Source organism: Motacilla alba, chromosome Z, assembly GCF_015832195.1.
Source record: "Motacilla alba alba isolate MOTALB_02 chromosome Z, Motacilla_alba_V1.0_pri, whole genome shotgun sequence".
Taxonomy (NCBI): domain Eukaryota; kingdom Metazoa; phylum Chordata; class Aves; order Passeriformes; family Motacillidae; genus Motacilla; species Motacilla alba.
The window spans coordinates 23,101,377-23,118,329 of record NC_052046.1 but is presented as its reverse complement, the minus strand read 5'-3'; the positions used below and the strand labels follow the sequence as shown (position 1 = coordinate 23,118,329).

General features: G+C 36.3%; 1 protein-coding gene across 5 annotated transcripts in view; it reads right to left on the bottom strand.

The window, feature by feature from the left end:
• Window positions 1–16,953, bottom strand: part of AP3B1 (adaptor related protein complex 3 subunit beta 1) — a 153,228-nt gene that overhangs the window by 92,022 nt on the left and 44,253 nt on the right. For all 5 annotated transcript variants that reach the window (XR_005255446.1, XR_005255447.1, XM_038125180.1 and 2 more), the window contains exons 8-10: window positions 5,005–5,166; window positions 2,774–2,871; window positions 67–121 (exon numbers count right to left, since the gene is read on the bottom strand). Coding sequence is in view for 3 of the 5 variants with exons in the window: in XM_038125180.1 (XP_037981108.1) it covers window positions 67–121; window positions 2,774–2,871; window positions 5,005–5,166 (315 nt within the window). In the remaining 2 variants the exon portion in view is untranslated. The remainder of the gene's footprint in view (window positions 1–66; window positions 122–2,773; window positions 2,872–5,004; window positions 5,167–16,953) is intronic.

The following is a 16,953-nucleotide window of genomic DNA, read 5'->3' as shown; positions in this document are numbered from 1 at the left end:
TATATTTAAGTAACTCTCCTGTGTTTCATACACAGTGTGATTTAAAAAATTCTAAATAGGGTATACCTTTCTCTGAATTGACATAGTGGCAATATTTTGCAGGACAATATACTGCACCTCTCTAGAACATGAAAAGAAAAATAAGAGTCATTCCACAAAATTACTGATGCATAGAATAATTCAACACAGCAAAGAAAGTTCAATTCTATTTGAACATAAAGTTAGTTATCCATCTGTTTTGGCACAAACATAGAAGGCAAAGCTTATTGCCAACTGCCAGTCTCATAATTTGATTCACAGAAGAGAGACACATGATGAAACCAGGCTTTCATTTTTTAAAACTCCAATATGCAAAATACTCACTGACACCAGTGCAATGGTGCATTTTGTAGGCAGTGGGTACTTATTCAAACCAGAATTACATTTATGATTTTAATATAATGGAAAGAGCTTACAAAAGCCTTACGTTTCATCCACCTTCTTGAAATAAATATTTCAGGATATAACTGAGAATGAAAACACATAAGCTTTATCTGCAGAGTTGAAATAACTGCATTAATTACAAGAACAGTTAATCCTTGTACAATTAGCAAGAAATGCTATGACATTTTTCTCTTAAGAATTTTTCTAAAAATTCTCAAAATGCGCCAGGATCTCCTGTGACTCAAGGGTATACACTGACAGACATATACATCTATAAAAACTAACAGTTTTACACAATAGACTTTGAAAGAGATAGACAATAATATAATACAAAAACATTAAACGTGTTTGGAGAGGGCATTCTCATCATTAATGTATGAGTTTAAAAGCTTAGCCATGAGTGAACAAAAAGAAATCTGGATACTAGTCTGAAGCTTTTAAAGTGCAGATTTTGTGTCACCACTTGCTTAAAACCTAAGTAATAACTTACACACAATTTTTCTGAACCATGAGTGCTCAAGTCTTTGCATGCTGCAAATCTCATCCTAATGAGAAATCATAATACCCATTATCTCTTCTTACTCAAAACTGTCTAACAGCCCTAAGGTGATTACAGATGTTGCTTACAAAGAAAAGTGATAATAGAGACGTACTTAAGATCTTTTAAACCAATTTTATGCAATTCTTACATAGGTGCACGGCAATAGTCAGCTACACATGATGAAACAAGACTGGAAATTGCTATGAGATGCTCTTTCGGGTACTCTCACCCTAACTACATTATAGCTTAGTTGACATTAATTTGAAGGCCACAGGCAAATAACTTCAAGGGCAAATAGCAAAACCTTATTTCAAAGTGGTTCTAAAAGCAGAAGTGTTTCACCCAGAATGGTAACAGAAAACAGAAAAGCCATTCAAGACAGAAAAATCAGAAGACTAATGTCATTTAAGGTACCAGTTGAGATCCAGGAAAGAAGTGACTTTCCCTTCAATGAAATCTGAGTATAAACAAGCAATAAACCACATACAAATGATCCTTTCAACCTGTGATTACAAGTTTATACATTATCTGCCAATTGCTTTAGGCACTTTACTCATCTTCGCATAAAGAGAACGGGAAGCATACTGTACTATAAAGCCAAACACAAAAACAACAGGGATTCAGTCTTCTCTGAAATAAAAGACTGAATACTCTACCTAGTCCCATTTTACTTCTTTACCAACTTTTAAACAATACAGGTATTGAGCTGTGCAACTTTTACAGAGAAACGGCTCCTTGATGGCAGGGCTGACAAAAGTCAAGGTATATCTAGGATGAGTAATCTTGCCAGACACACAAAAGTGAGGTTTTTTTAAAAACCTTTGTGTCTGTTTGAAAAAACTGATTTAAAAAGTAAATTATTCTCACAGTGAAGTTCCAGCCAAAAATACCATTTTTAGTTAAGAAGTTATGCTAAAAACAATTAATATCGTCTCATGTAAACCTTTCAGGGCTTTTCATACAAACACATGGAAGTTCAAAATCTAAAAAGTGAATAGGGTGAAAAACACTTCTGTGCAGAAAACATTGGCACACTACACAAAAACTATGAAATACAAATGCAAAAATAGCACCAACACTCTTATTAAATGTAGCTGACAAGACCTTTCATAGAAAGCCAGACAAAATACTTTTGAAGATGACTAAGTCAAAACAGAATGTTCTGAATTAAATATAAACTTGTTCTTTAAAAACCATCCAAGAATTAAGGAAACACAGAAGATACAGCAGTATCAAGTGGCAATATCAATTTTAACACATATGTTGTCTCCTTCCCTTGAGATACCCAAAAGCTGACTAGACACAGTCCTGAGTACTATGCTTCAGGAGGCCCTCCGTAAGTAGGAAGTTGGATGAGACAATATGCAGTGATCCCTTCTAAACTCACCTATTTTGAGATTGGTGTTACAGTGCAGGAAAATAAAATATACATCAGAAGACTTCTTTAGTGCTTAGCAAGATAGTAAGGAACTCAACAGAACTAAACTTCCAGTAATTTAAAAAACATCAAGATATTAAACAAACCATTCAGTACTGACTCTATTTAAATGCTAACTAGGCAGCCATGTTCTTGTCAAAACAAAAAGCATATGAATAAATCACAATAACCAATGATCCCTGGATCCCTGGACAGGATATCAAAAATGAGGGAATGACTTCTAGTGATCCTAATTTGTTGAGTGAAAGTGAGTATTACAGGACAATTTCAAAATCAAATTAATTTTGTAATAATTACATTCTTATAACTATGGCTAAACAAATATGCACAAAAAAGTACATACAGTGATGTAAAGTAGGGACTTCACCTACCTGTTACTACGGAGTAAACGCACCAATGACTTAGAAACAATACCAGCTTCAGATTTTGGTGCCAAATGCCAGTGAAGCTGTGCAACTGCCATTACTACCTAAGGAAGAACATTCAGAGCAGCACCTTAACATCAAATCATCATTCATATCTACCACATTTGCTTCAGACCTCTAGGACTACCAGCTCACTCTTCTTCAGAAAGCAAAGTGCCTACCTGTGGTCTTTGAAATCAGCAAAGCAGACTGAGGAACAATACTGAAATAAATATATTTTTACTAATTAAGTACCTTTACTTCCTCCCAGTATTTACTGTATGCTATAATAAATAGAAGGTCATAGAAATAGGGACAAAGAGAAAAAGCATTAGGTAATTTAAATCACAAACACAGTGATACCACCCTTGATAAATCAGTTTTGCTAACATCAGCTGTACAAAGTAATGAAGAAATATTCTTTACAAGTTTTTCTAATGTGCTTTTCCTTTATTACTACAGGTTCAGTTTCACCTTTTATCTACTTTCCACTCCAGACCTTTCATTCTATTATTCTACTATGCAATTTATATAACAACAGCTGTCTTTACTGGAAAATTTTGAAGTATCAAATCCAACAGAAAGTAAAAGCTACAGGGGTGTATACCAATATCCAGGCTAACAAGAAGACTGAGACTGAGCAGAAGACTGAGACATAAGCAACTTAAATCCTGTTTTTGTCTTCTTGGATTTTCTCATAAATAAAAGACAAAGTATGAGCTTTATGCTAGTGAGTGTCATGTCACAACCTTTCCTATACCAGTGTCATGATCAATTCTCTGTTTCAAACAAAACAAATCATTGACACTCCAAGCAAAGCCCTCATAGTAACACTTAACTTGGAATCTCAAATCCTACTACTAATGAAAGAAAAATTATTATTCAACAATAAAAAGCAATTAAAAACATCTAAATCGAGGAAATAACTTCAAGATTTTTAGCAATATACCACAAGTATCTTTTACTGCTGACAAAAAACATAAGGTCACATGGAAAGCCACTAATTAAACTAACTGTAGGTAAATTCTGTGAATAGTATGAATAATCCCATAATAGCAATTCAAAGTAGCATAATTTCAATAGCACCTTCTAAAATGCACTTTAACATCTCAGTTAACTTTATACCAGAAAGTAGATGTTCATAAGTGTGAGAATCAATACCATATTTAATAAAGAAAAGTATTTATGGAATCAGGGCAATAACTAACTGAACTGCTTAGTGAAGTGGGATGGCAAAGACATCAAACATACTTATTCTTTGCACGAAATTAGGAAATATCACAGACACTGAACAATGATGTTTAGCAAAAAGTTATAAAAATGTAATCAACTTGTTTCCAAAGTCTGCTGAGCTGGCAGATCATAAATGATTTTGAGAAGGGTCAGACTCATGAGTTAGAATTTCAAGGTATATTTCAATGGACAATTTTAACCTCATCTATTTAGCTTATTAAGAATAGGTAGTAAGGTGACTTAATCATGGTGGACTAACTGTTTTTAGAGTGATATGAATATTCATTATCATTGTAAGACTTCTCTCAAAAGACATCTAGTCCTAATTAACACGGCAGTCTCGGGTTAGAAAGTTAATATTCTGTGATCTGATTAACATCACAATGATTCACTGTGAGTATGGCTTTTTCCAGTTCTAAAAAGTTACCTGTATTTTAAAATCTCACAGAAATAATCTAGCATACCATACCTATAACGTCATATCTATCCTGGAACCCTGCCAGGGCAACAGCCCTAGAAATGTGGTGTATAATTGTCTACTTCTAAAATGTGAGACTCGAAAGAACAAATCCATGAATCAATAACAAGTATGATTTTCTTTGTAGATCTGTTCCATAAAACTGTACCAATAAACTGTACCAGTTTGTGCCATCCTAACTGTTGAGAATTTTAGCATGAAGAGATACCTCTGGGAGAGTCATCACATGCTATGTAAGTTGGGTTCAAATGCTCTCATAGTTTTTTCTAGTATTTTGATTGTCTGTATTATTTGGAGCACACACCACAATCAGTTTAGGTGTTTCACTTACAAGCTAAGTTAAATTCAAAACAGATCCATCACACTTCTCCTAGAGTTATTTTCACCAGTTTTAAAGAGGTGTAGATTTAACTCTTCAATCTTTTAATTTTTTAAAAAAATAATTATTTGTGATTTAATATTTTAATCAAAAAGGAATTTGTCATACAGCAGCATTTCGGCTTTGAAGCAGGGGCTTTGTATTTCGTAACAGCAGCCTGTGATCCGGGTCCATAGTATAGATGGTTTTCAATTTCTGATCCTTCTCTTTCTGTTCTTCTTCAGATTCATAGAAATTATTTTCACTATATTCATCCACCACTTCATCAACCTATCAAAAGACAAAATGACAAGGACATACACAGAATATTTGAATCAACAGGTTTTATTCATTAAGGAAGTACTGTACAGCACCACAGGTTCATGCAAGATTTATATATGTTTTTTAAAAATAGCTTTTGGCTTTTCTACTCATTTGCTCTAAACACTACATGCACTGACATGAAAAACACATTAACAAAATGAGCAAAATTTCCTTAGAAATAAGTTGTACTGACATATGAAATATCTTTACTATTATTCAACAAACTATTTTAGGTATTTTTTGGACTTAAAGCCTATGATTCAAAATTGGCATTTCTAGAAAATAACTTGAAATTAAAATAAGATATAGGTCTTCAGAAAACTTGGAACGGCTGTATGCCTTGGTCAAAATTCAGGTGTAGTGAAAGAATCCATAAAAATGTCTTTAGTAGAGGTAGGAGGATGGGGGGAGGGGGGAAAGAAGTGACAATTAATTAACATTGCCATTTTATTCTGGTTGATGGACACTGACTTTTTTTTTAAAAAAAGAAGAAATATGAAGGGAAATTTCATTACTTGATGCCAATTTTGCTCTTAGTGTTTTACAGGATGCCTAGCAAACTCATAGATATTTTAAGCAATAGCAACTGAAATACTTTAATTTCCTTACTTCCCACAATTCTTTGTGGCAGTCACATTCTAAACTATAAACTCAGGATGCTATATCAAGTCTAGTGGTAACTGAATTCCTCCCTTGCCTACAAGAGGGAACGTGAAAGGAAATTTCCTGATCCCAGAGCATCACAACCTGCACTGAAGAAGCTTCCTCTAACAGGAGGAGGATAATTCAATCTTCATTGATTCAGTCTTCAATATCCTTGCCTTGACTGCTAACAGACATGCAGATCAGTACTATTGAATTCAACAGGAATATTGAGTTTGAAACAGTATTTAACTCATTAATAAGTGTTACAAAGAAACAGCTTGAGCTCTCACATTTCTGACTTCCTGTTTTTTTTTTTTTAAGAATTGTTTCTTTGGAACATACACGGAACAGTAGAGTTCCAATAAAAAGTAGCATATGTCTCTTATGAAAACACTTATATTTTAAATCTGATTAAGGTCCTTCTTCATACCCCAACAGAAGAAGTATTAAGATGATCTTCTCATAATCATGTATTTTATTGTAATTTAAATATATTACTCTTACCTCAGATCTGCTAAGATCTGGTAGTAAATAATTATGTTCCAGACAAATAATGATGACAATACCCAAGGAAATTATTTTAATGAACTGAAATTCATCAAAATCAAGTTGATGAACTCCTAATTATTTAGAATCTGTAGTTAGAAGGACCCACCAAGAAAAAGAGGGCATGTGATACTGCATGATTTGCCCATTGTGATGGAGAAGAAAGCAAAACATTATGCAAAAGAGTCAGAAGACTAGGCAAAAAACCTGCAACTCTTTGGTGTACAAGAATTGTTATTTCAAATTCTATTAATCATCCCACACATGGAGAACAGTTACCAGACAATGTGAAAACACTCAATCACAAAAAAACCCTTAAAGCCTCAAGCTGACATAATGACTATATTCAATGCCAAATCGATACAAGTGTAAATTCAGAATCATACTATTATTTGGGTTGAAAAAGACTTTTCAGCTCATATAGCCGAATCGTTAACCCAGCACTGCCAAGTTCACCACTAAATCATGTCCTGAAGTGCCATGTCTACAAGTCCTTTTAATATCCCTAGGGGTGCTGACTCTACCCCTTCCCTAGGCAGCCCATTCCAGGGCTTGACAACCCCCACTGAAACAATTATTTCTAATATCCAATCTAAATCTCCCCTGTTGCAACTTGAGGCCATATCCTCTTGTCATGTTGCTTGACCCTGACCCAGCTACAACTTCCTTTCAGGTTATTGCAAAGAGTGATAAGGTCTCCACTGAGCCTCCTTTTCTCCCAGCCACTCCTCACAGGAGTCATGCTCCAGACTCTTTGCCAGCTCCGTTGCCCTTCTCTGGAATTGTTCCAAGACTTCAATGTCTTTTCTATCAGGAGGGGACCAGAGCTGGACACAGGATTCCAGGTGTGGCCTCACCTGTGCCCAGTACAGGGGGACAATCCCTGCCCTGCTCCTGCTGGCCACACCATTGCTGATCCAGGCCAGGATGCCATTGCCCTTCTTGGCCACCTGGGCACACCCTGACTCATGTTCAGCCACTGTCACCAGCACCCCCAGGTCCTTTCCAGCCACTCTGTCCCAGCCTGTGGCACTGCCTGGGGTTGTTGTGACCCAAGGGCAGGACCCAGCACTGGGCCTTGTTGAACCTCAAACCACTGGCCTCAGCCCATGATCCAGCCTGTCCAGATCCCTCTGCAGAGCCTTCCTGCCCTCCAGCAGATCAGCACTCCCACCCAGCTTGGTGTTACCTGCAAACTGACCGAGGGTGCACTTGATCCCCTTGTCCACATCGTCAGTGAGGGCTCCAGTAGTGAGCCCTACGGAACTGAACAGATGACCAGCCACCAGATGGATATAACTCCATACACCACCACTCCTCTTTGGGCCTGGCCATCCAGCAACTCTTTTAACCAGCAAAGCATACATGCATCCAAGCCACAGGCTGCCAGTTTCTCCAGGATAATGCAGTGGAAAACATTTTCAAAGGCTTTACTAAAGTCCAGTTTGACAACATTCACAGCCCTTCCCTCATCTACTAAGTAGGCTACCCTATCATACTAGGAGCCTAAGTTTGTCAAGCAGGACCTGCCTTTCACAAACTCACACTGGCTATGCCTGATCCTCAGGTTGTCCTACATGTGCCACGAAACAGCACTCAGGATGACCCACTCCATCCATATCCTTGCTCACCACTGAGGTCAAGCCTGACAGTTGCCCAGATCCTCCCTTGAACCCTTTGTGAAGGTAGGTGTCATATTTGCCAACCTCCAGTGAACTGGGATCTTCATGGTTAACCAGGACTGTTGCTAAATGATGGAATGTGGCTAAGGCTCTGGCTTCTTCAGTACCCATGGGTGGATGCTATGTGCCCCACAGACTTGTGTGTGTGTTTAAGTGGTGTAGTACTATTTCCCATTGGATCATGGGGGCTTCATTTTCCTCCTCATCCTCTCTGTCTAACAGTTCAGGGGCTGGGCACCTCGAGAACAAGTGGTTTTACAATTATTGCCCTCTTCACTTCAGAAAAGGCACATCAGTCTTTTCCTCATCCTTAATACTTATTTCCCCCTGCAGTTTTGCTGGAGCACCTTTTTACTTCTCCGACAATGAAAAGCTCTGTCATTTTGTCATCACAGTAGCCCAGAAAATCTCCGACCATCATATCCCATCCCCCACCATTCCTCCTCTGCTCACAAACAACAGTTCCAGTAGGGCACCCTACCTTGTTGACATCCTGACCAGCTGTGTCAGGGAATTATCTTCCAGGAACTTACTGGACTGGTTCCTCTCCATTGTATTGTATTTTCAGCAGGCATCTGGTAAATTGAGAATGAAGACTATCGACTGTGAGACATCTCTCACCTGCCCACACAGAATATTTCATCTGCCTCTTCAACAATTCTTTAATCCTCTTCCAGCTAACTCAGAAGTCTGCATTTACCTGAGTAAGCCAGTCTGTTTTGGCATGCACTAGGTTATTCTTATAATTTCTGCTATCACTGCATAGCTTATTTCTAGATAGAACACAATTCTAGGATACTCTTCACTCATTCCAAGTCTAGGCAGAAAATCTGAAACTGAACTCAGACACAATGAATTACTGCCAAAAACTCAGACCACCAAGCTAAAACCTGCTCTTAAGACATCTAGCTGAATTGTTGCTCTGTCCCCAGATAAACCTTGCAGTACAAGTACTGAAGCCTGTGCTAAAGGGATTGGGACAAACAGTAATTCTTTTCTGAAGTGGCACAGAACCAGCTTTAGGGGGGGCAAGCACAAGCAAAGCCTCTTGGTTCTAACAAAAGGAGAAAGCCTTGTGCAGAGAACTTAGAAAGCGCCTCCATGCTCAACAACAGTGCTATGGTGTTCTGGAGAAGAAAAGCGACTAGAGTAGCATTACACTAGGCCTACATCTTGAATTTCAATCAGAAAACGATGGCACGAGTAGGGTATAATGGAGATATAAATACTATTAACATTAATATTTTTTCCTGCCAGCAGAGGACTGAAAGTAAGGTTCTTACACCGGAAGATGAAAATCTTTCTGTTTTAACTATTAATTTAACACTTTAACTAATTAATTAACTATTGAATCAGCAACTGACAGATGATTTCCTATGCACTTATTCTCCAATCATCACCGTCTATAATGCACTACACTAGACTGGAAGATGCTTCTTCATACATCCCTGAAGAAATGCTAAATATGGTCAACACATAAATTTTATTTTCACAGACGTCTAACTGGAACTCAAACTGATAATAACCAGTACATATTAGCAACTTTATCAGAAATAAAACCAATCCCCTAACCCTTTTCTGACAACAGAGAAACAGGATGAGCGTTCTGGGAGTAGATTCAAACATTCCAGTGCTTTCTGTTGTCATTTCAATCCCTTTAGATGCAGTTTCACAGTTGATTTAAGACTAATCAGTCCAACATAAGGTTATTGTTTTGTTTGCTTTTTTGAAAGGATGTTTTATTTTCACCAAGACCAGTAAAATGATCTGTCTGACCCTGTGGTCATAGGATCACTGAAACTACTGGATTTTCAAAAGCAGTAGGTAGTAAAGGGAGGACAGAAGAGTGGCAGTTGTTAGTTAAACCGCATTAAGTACACTTTACTGTTTGTAGTAGCACATTATTTAATTGTGCAGTTAATAGCTTTTCTAAATTGCAAAATGACTAAAAAGTTCACAACCCTGGGAGAATAAAATGATTAAAAACTGAGACCATAGTATTTCAGACTACAATTTGCCAATAGACTCTGTGCATTCCCCATCTACTGTGACTTATTCACAGCAGACAAGTGAGTATTTTAGTGTGGAAGAACATGCATAATTCTTTTTTACATTATTCACAGTTCAGGGACATTTTCATAAAGTATTAACAGCTTAAATGAAGACTCAGACAGATAGCAAATTCCATTAGCCTTTTTTTAAAGTCACTAAGTAAATGAGCTAACATTTAACTGAGATTTTGCTAGAAGTTACATTTAATACGGCATAAAAGTTGAGAATGTGACTTCCATTTAGGGTAAAATACTACATTTGTAATATTATGTGAATACTACAATTATCTCCAGAGCTTCACATACCCACATACTGAGTTAAAAAAAAGCTTCAATGATATCCAAAGCATGAATACACGGTGTTTTCCCACTTTGCCAGCCTTAACTCCATCTTGTATTGAAAAAATGATTCAAATACTTGCATTCCTTAGTTAGGTATAAATGATTTGAAGCTACAAACTTCAGTTTCTCTCCTCAGTTTCATACAGAAATATACTCACAGCTTTCTTTTGATGCCTGTAGCAAAATCTTGGGCAAACAAGATTATCACTATCTTTCAGAGACCTTTCTAATATTTCCAAGAAATGTTCTTAACTGAGTTTTGGATAAGCTAGATTTTGAAAGTTAGAAGAATTTTGGTACTAGTCACTATTTGGTGACTGTGACTGCAATACCACAAACCACTTTAGCCCACCAAGATCAGTATTCATCTGCTGTATGAAGATTAGTTTCCTTGAAAAGGGAAAACAGTGGATAATCTATGAACAGTTCGCTACTTAAGGATTAATGCATTACAGAAGACAGATCTGAAATTTTGATGCTGTATGTGAACATGCCTACCTAAATCTTTCCACATGCTTTATAGATGAGTTTCAGAACACCAGAACAGATCTGTTGTTGCTCAGTAGATTAGCTGTGAGAAGTTACTGACGGAAGAGTAGAGCTCAACCAATCACACTCGTTAACAGACACATGCTAGTAGGTATTCATCTTCTCCACAACAGCAAAACCGTGAATATGATTCAGGTTTGTCAGCAGAGATAAAGCTTGACAAGAATTGTTAGAGGTCTTAAAAGACACAATCTCACATGATACAAACACATGAGACAAAGTGTAACCGACATAATTTGCAGCCCGGCTGGAGAGAGGCTTTAGAAGGCACAAGCAAAGTTTGATAAGTTTGGCTTATTAAACCAAAAGGAGTTGAAGAGTTAAAGAATTAAGGGACCAGCTCCTCTGCTCCATAAATAATAGTTTTCTTCTAAGTGCTAAACAGCCAGCAAAAAGTATACTGACCCCTTCTAAGGTAAGCTGCAATTTATAATCAGCTGTGTGATAAAGACTTGTGCTACTGTGAATGGACTGACAGAACCTAATAATGACTCTGATGTCCCTGTAGAAGTAGGGAAGTATTTCAAATGCTGAAATGTAAGCCTCTAGTGCCATTTTATGCTCCTTTGAACATGAGAAACAATCTGCATGGATCCGGGAAGACTCTGAAGGTATGGAGCCTACAGCAAATCCATAAAAAATGAAGACTAGGAAGGGCATCTTGTAGCATTCTGAACAACACTGACAACCAGACATATTACAGAATTACCATGTCCTAGTCTGTGTCTAAAGGTTAAAATTTTCAGATACTTACCCTTCCACAGGACAAAACTATCCAGTAATACTCAGAATATTTTCCTGTTTAAAAATAGTTACTGAAACATTTTCTTGTTACATTGAAAGAAAACAATTTTCAACACCTAACAAACTCCTGATGCTCATGTGTTAAGAACCATTGGAAAGGAACAGGCTGGGGACAAATAAGAAACACACTGGGTCACAGAACCAGGATGCGTGTAACAGAAATGATTACAAACTGTGCTTATTCCTAAATGGACAGAAAGCTGGTGTCTTTGCTTTCACTAGACCAGAATAGTGTGTTCTGTGTGGTCTTGGACACAATGCATTTACAGCTTTCAGCAACAAAGTTACTTAAAAGTGAATAAGAATTTTAGAAACTTAATTTATCCCTTCTACCTCACAGAATATAAAAATATTCAGGAAATGAAGTGGTCGGAGATATGACATGTCTTTTATAAAGGAAGAATTATTAAGAAGGCTTCCTGAACAAACAGGCAGTCACAGGACCTCCAGACTGCAATGATTAAGAAGTGCACAATATAAATAATAACACACAGTCTATATTATATATACGAAATATCAATACAAAATTATCACATTACCTAACAGTGCATTCTGTCAGTCTTCCAAAGACTAGACCTGTGCTCCTATACAAGTCTAAAAGCATTTTCACTTAGATGAACAATGGAATGAAGAACCAATATAGACTGCAAGATCACAGTTATATTACTCTGATTTCCTTACATATTATAATTTTTTCTTCAATTATAACCATAGTCTATTCATTATCATTTGGATAAAAAGGTCAGAAGGAAAACCTAAGGGGGCTCAGCTGGACTTGTAGAATTATGCAGATCTGAAGCCACTGAAACAGACTTGAACTTAAAAGAGTACCCTCTTTCAAGGACCACTTTTCAGATTCATATTACAACTTTATTCAAATGGAATGAAATTGTACTGAAAATGTAATATATTAACATAATTACATAGAAGATACAATATAATTCCAGTAAATTACAGTGGAAACTTTAGTTTTGAGGTTTTGATAAACGATTTGCACATTTTTGTGGATTCCACACATTTGTGGATTTTAAGATTTGAGTTATACAAAGAGGTAAACATGCTTTCATTTAATAAAAATTGAGGTATTAATGGAAATTCCCAGGGCAACTTCGAGGCATTTTTCAGTTAAAGGACTTGTATTTAAAGTCAGCTTACTTGTGATATTAACCTCTGGAGTTCCATGATTCATACCCAGGAAAACATTTTTATATTTCTTAAGAATACCTAAATGTTACTGCAGCTATGGTAGACACAGTAAAATTCTACTAGTTTGAGAAAATTTAATTTGCAATTCAAAAAAGTTCTCTCTATAAAAACTTAAAATTTTTAAAAATACTGAGCTTTGATACTTAAGCTACACAAAGGAACTAAGACACCTACTCAGTCCAGAGAATCCGACTAAGGCAGGTGAAATTTAACATTAAAGTATTTTCATTTACATCATTTTAGCTTCCTTCAGCATATATAAAAGTTACATAATCAACAATACATAAATCAAATTTTATTTGTAGTTAACTAATAATAATATCATCTGTACAATACCCTGTATAATCCCAGCTCAGATGAACATGTTCATTCATTCTAAAGAAAGCCCCACAATTTTTTGAAACAATATGATCATGCAAACACACTTATTATCTGAAAAACTCTTCAAATCCTTCAATTCAGTCTTGCAGAGGCTTTTAAAAACTCACTGAGCTAATAACATAATTTCTAAATATAAACTTGAAAAAGTAATGAAATAAAAGCTTAATGAAAACTAAAAAAACTCCAACCATAAACATCCTCAAGAAAATCCATATTCACGAAAATTTTATAGTACACCTCTGAGACAAGACTATCACATGCATGGAAGCAGGGGTCTGAGGACCACTGAGCATTAATTTTTTGCCAGTATATCACAACTACAGTAACATCTCTGCTAAGTAATTTCATAGCAAACTTATGTGAAAACTGAAGGAGTGCTCATTCTCATTTCTCTAAAAAGCAGTGATTAAGTCTAGGACTGGTGTCTAAAAACAGGGGCTAAGACTTAAATATGCTGCAGTAAAGAACATCTTTTTTCAGCAATCTCAAATGTGCAATGGGTGTTGTAATAGTCTTGTGACCCTTGCAGATAGAACTAAAATAATCTATTATAATTTTTAGATCATTTGAATTTATTCGAAACAGTTTCACACTCAAAACAGAAGTGAGACATAAACCAGCTTAGTCTTGCCAAGAAAAAAACCCTTCCTTTCAATAGTTTGGGGAAAAGGCACAATGACAATGAAAAGAATAACCGATGCAAAGCAAAGAACAGAAAAAAATATTTAGAGCACAAGAAAAGAGGAATAAAATACAAGAAAGAACAGGAAGGGATAAATTAAACATTGCAGAATAAAATTAAGAAGGAGAAAAGGTGAAGAGAAGAAAAAGGATACCATCTGCTTCTAGCTAAAAGGTCACCTCTTTTTTCTCTCAAATACAAAAATTGAAGTGGAATTTGGAATTTGTATTCTGATGTTTGATTAAATGTTTGACCTGTTTTTCAGCTTAAAACTCAGTATCAATGTAAGTATCTGAAAAGGCAGCATAAGACATCAAGATAGCAAGCAAATGTGAACCAACTGCCAAGCAAAAATATTCTTCCACAGGGTTGCAAAGTAAGTGAACCATTAACAAAACCAGTTATTTGTTAGTTAATTTGGGACTGGAGCCAGGAGAAGGGTACTCCATGCTCTAGAATTAGTAGTCACCACCTCTCTCACCTGACTCATAGACAGGGTATGCAGGGATAGGGATGATCCCAGATCTTCAGACCTGCATATCACTCACGGTGCAGTTCCTGTACAGAACTGCAATTGCTACCAGTGCTCTGTTGCAGTCAAGACAGACACATGACATGACACTCAAGGTTTGTGCAGCAGCAGCTAATTTTACTGAGAGCAGCTCCTATTATTTAGTCCTCAAAAGCCCACACTGGCCCTGACTGGCTGAATTTGGCTGCCACCTGGCTAACTGGCCAATAGCTATCTGAGTCCCTAACAGCTGAGACTGGTCTAATTGGGTCATGTATGACTGTGAGGCCAGCTGTTAACTACCACAGCGTTCCTTCTTTTCTACTGGTCTGAGTACACACTCCACTTACACAAAACCATGTATACATCTTAAAGCAACTCAACCTCCATTTCTCTCAGAAAAAATTATAGTATTTTAAAACGCAAATTCAGTGAGAACATTTCCCATATATGGAAACATACATTTATTATAATTTTCATGTAGCTTTAGGATTGTGTACAGCTACTAAAATGTTTTTTCAATATTTAAATGATATCAGGACTACAACCATAGCTCAATATGTTAATTAGGAGACTCAAATTTTTAAAACAAAATTATCCTAAATTGTTGAAGAATGATAACTGTACTTGTACTTAGATTGGCAGTCTGAAAGGTGGCAGTTTGCTACCCTTACCAGAGAGTCTGACATACTCATCTAAACATCATCAATAGCTATTAAATCCTGTATTACAGAATTTTTTCTCCTCCACTGTAATGCCTAAGTAAGCAAAGAAGCTGAAAGCATCTTAAAACATCTGCTATTTTACATGAGTGGTATTCTCACACTAACAAATGGTGGTGTATTTATTCTATTGATAAACCGACATGTTGTTATAATTCAAGCCTTGTGCATACACTATCAAAGAGAAGAATGATCCAAACAACTTGATTTTTTTCACATTTACTATACCCCATGGTCCTTTAGAGAGCTGCCACAACCAGTCAAGAATTCTACCTGATATTACAAACTGAAAAAGCGTACTGGCTCAGACTCAGGAGCCTAAAGCTTTCTCAGAGCAGAGGTCTGACCTCACACACATGTTCCTCACACAGCAGACAAAGGTTTACTTTTGCAAAGTAGCTAAACAAGTTTATTTTTAAATTCTTCTAATTATCCAGAGAAAATCCTGGTAAAATTATGAAAAGGAATTAACAATTAACAAAAGTTACTAGACAGAGAGGTAATATTCTACACATAGATGCCCAGAACAAAATTCATGAGTACTCTGGCATCCAAGAAGGCCTCAGAGTAATCTAACACAGCATTCATTTCATATAGTTTACATAATTTTCTATGACCAAGTAGCATTCAAAGGGCCAAAATTAAAGCTAGAAACTCTAGTGGTTCATGCAATAATGGAAATCTGCCACATCTAAAATTTAAAATTATTAGCAGTTACACAGTTGATACTTAGATTTCTATTAAAAATATTTGTTTCCTTCCAATTAATTTTTGTTTCTATAAGTCAGAGAAAATTACCTAGACAGAGATAAAAACAATTTTAACAACTTATTTGCAACAGATGGCTAGAATGCCTCTTATCCTGTACATATACATAATAAAAAGAAACTCAGCCTGAGTCAAGAAGATGAGACTACAGTACTGCATGGAAACATGGAAACTTTGCTGGTCAGATTTGTAGGAAAACAAAGAGTTCCTTTCTTAGTTTGAGTTGATACACACGTCCTAGAGAACCTGCCTAGAGAGATTCTACTCACTGTTGCTCTTCCTGCAACTGTGTCATGGGACTAACAGAAATCACAGCAATACATCCTGCTGCAAAGACAAATGGCATTTTTATCTGCAGATTATATTTCTGTTACACCAACAGTAAGCACTGAGCAGTCACAAAGCAAAACAAATCAGGAAATTAATGTGCCCAAAATTTAACCTTCTTGTCAGCTTTTCTTCTGCTGAAAGAGTTTTTTTATCTAACCTTTCCACAATTAGCTTGAGGTAGTTTTTTTGTCAAAAATCTATGCACTAAGTTATTCTCATCTTACTAAGCAGGATGCACAAAAGGAAAAAATAAAACTGATGTGACAGTAGAATAGTTAGCTAGTCCGTTTTATGCCCCAAACACTTCACTAAATATCTTCAAATAAGCGAATCTTGTATCAAATATTAACCCCACCTGGTGCATACCTTAAAGAACCTGGTCAGAGAGTACTGCATTTTGATAAAAAAGGAAACGGTAACTGAATCCAGACTGCCTCAATTCACACTGAAGATTCTGATGGATATATTAAAAAAGGAAGAAATAAGCAGCATAAGACAATTTCACTGTAAACTAGTTTTCCTAATTTAATATTTT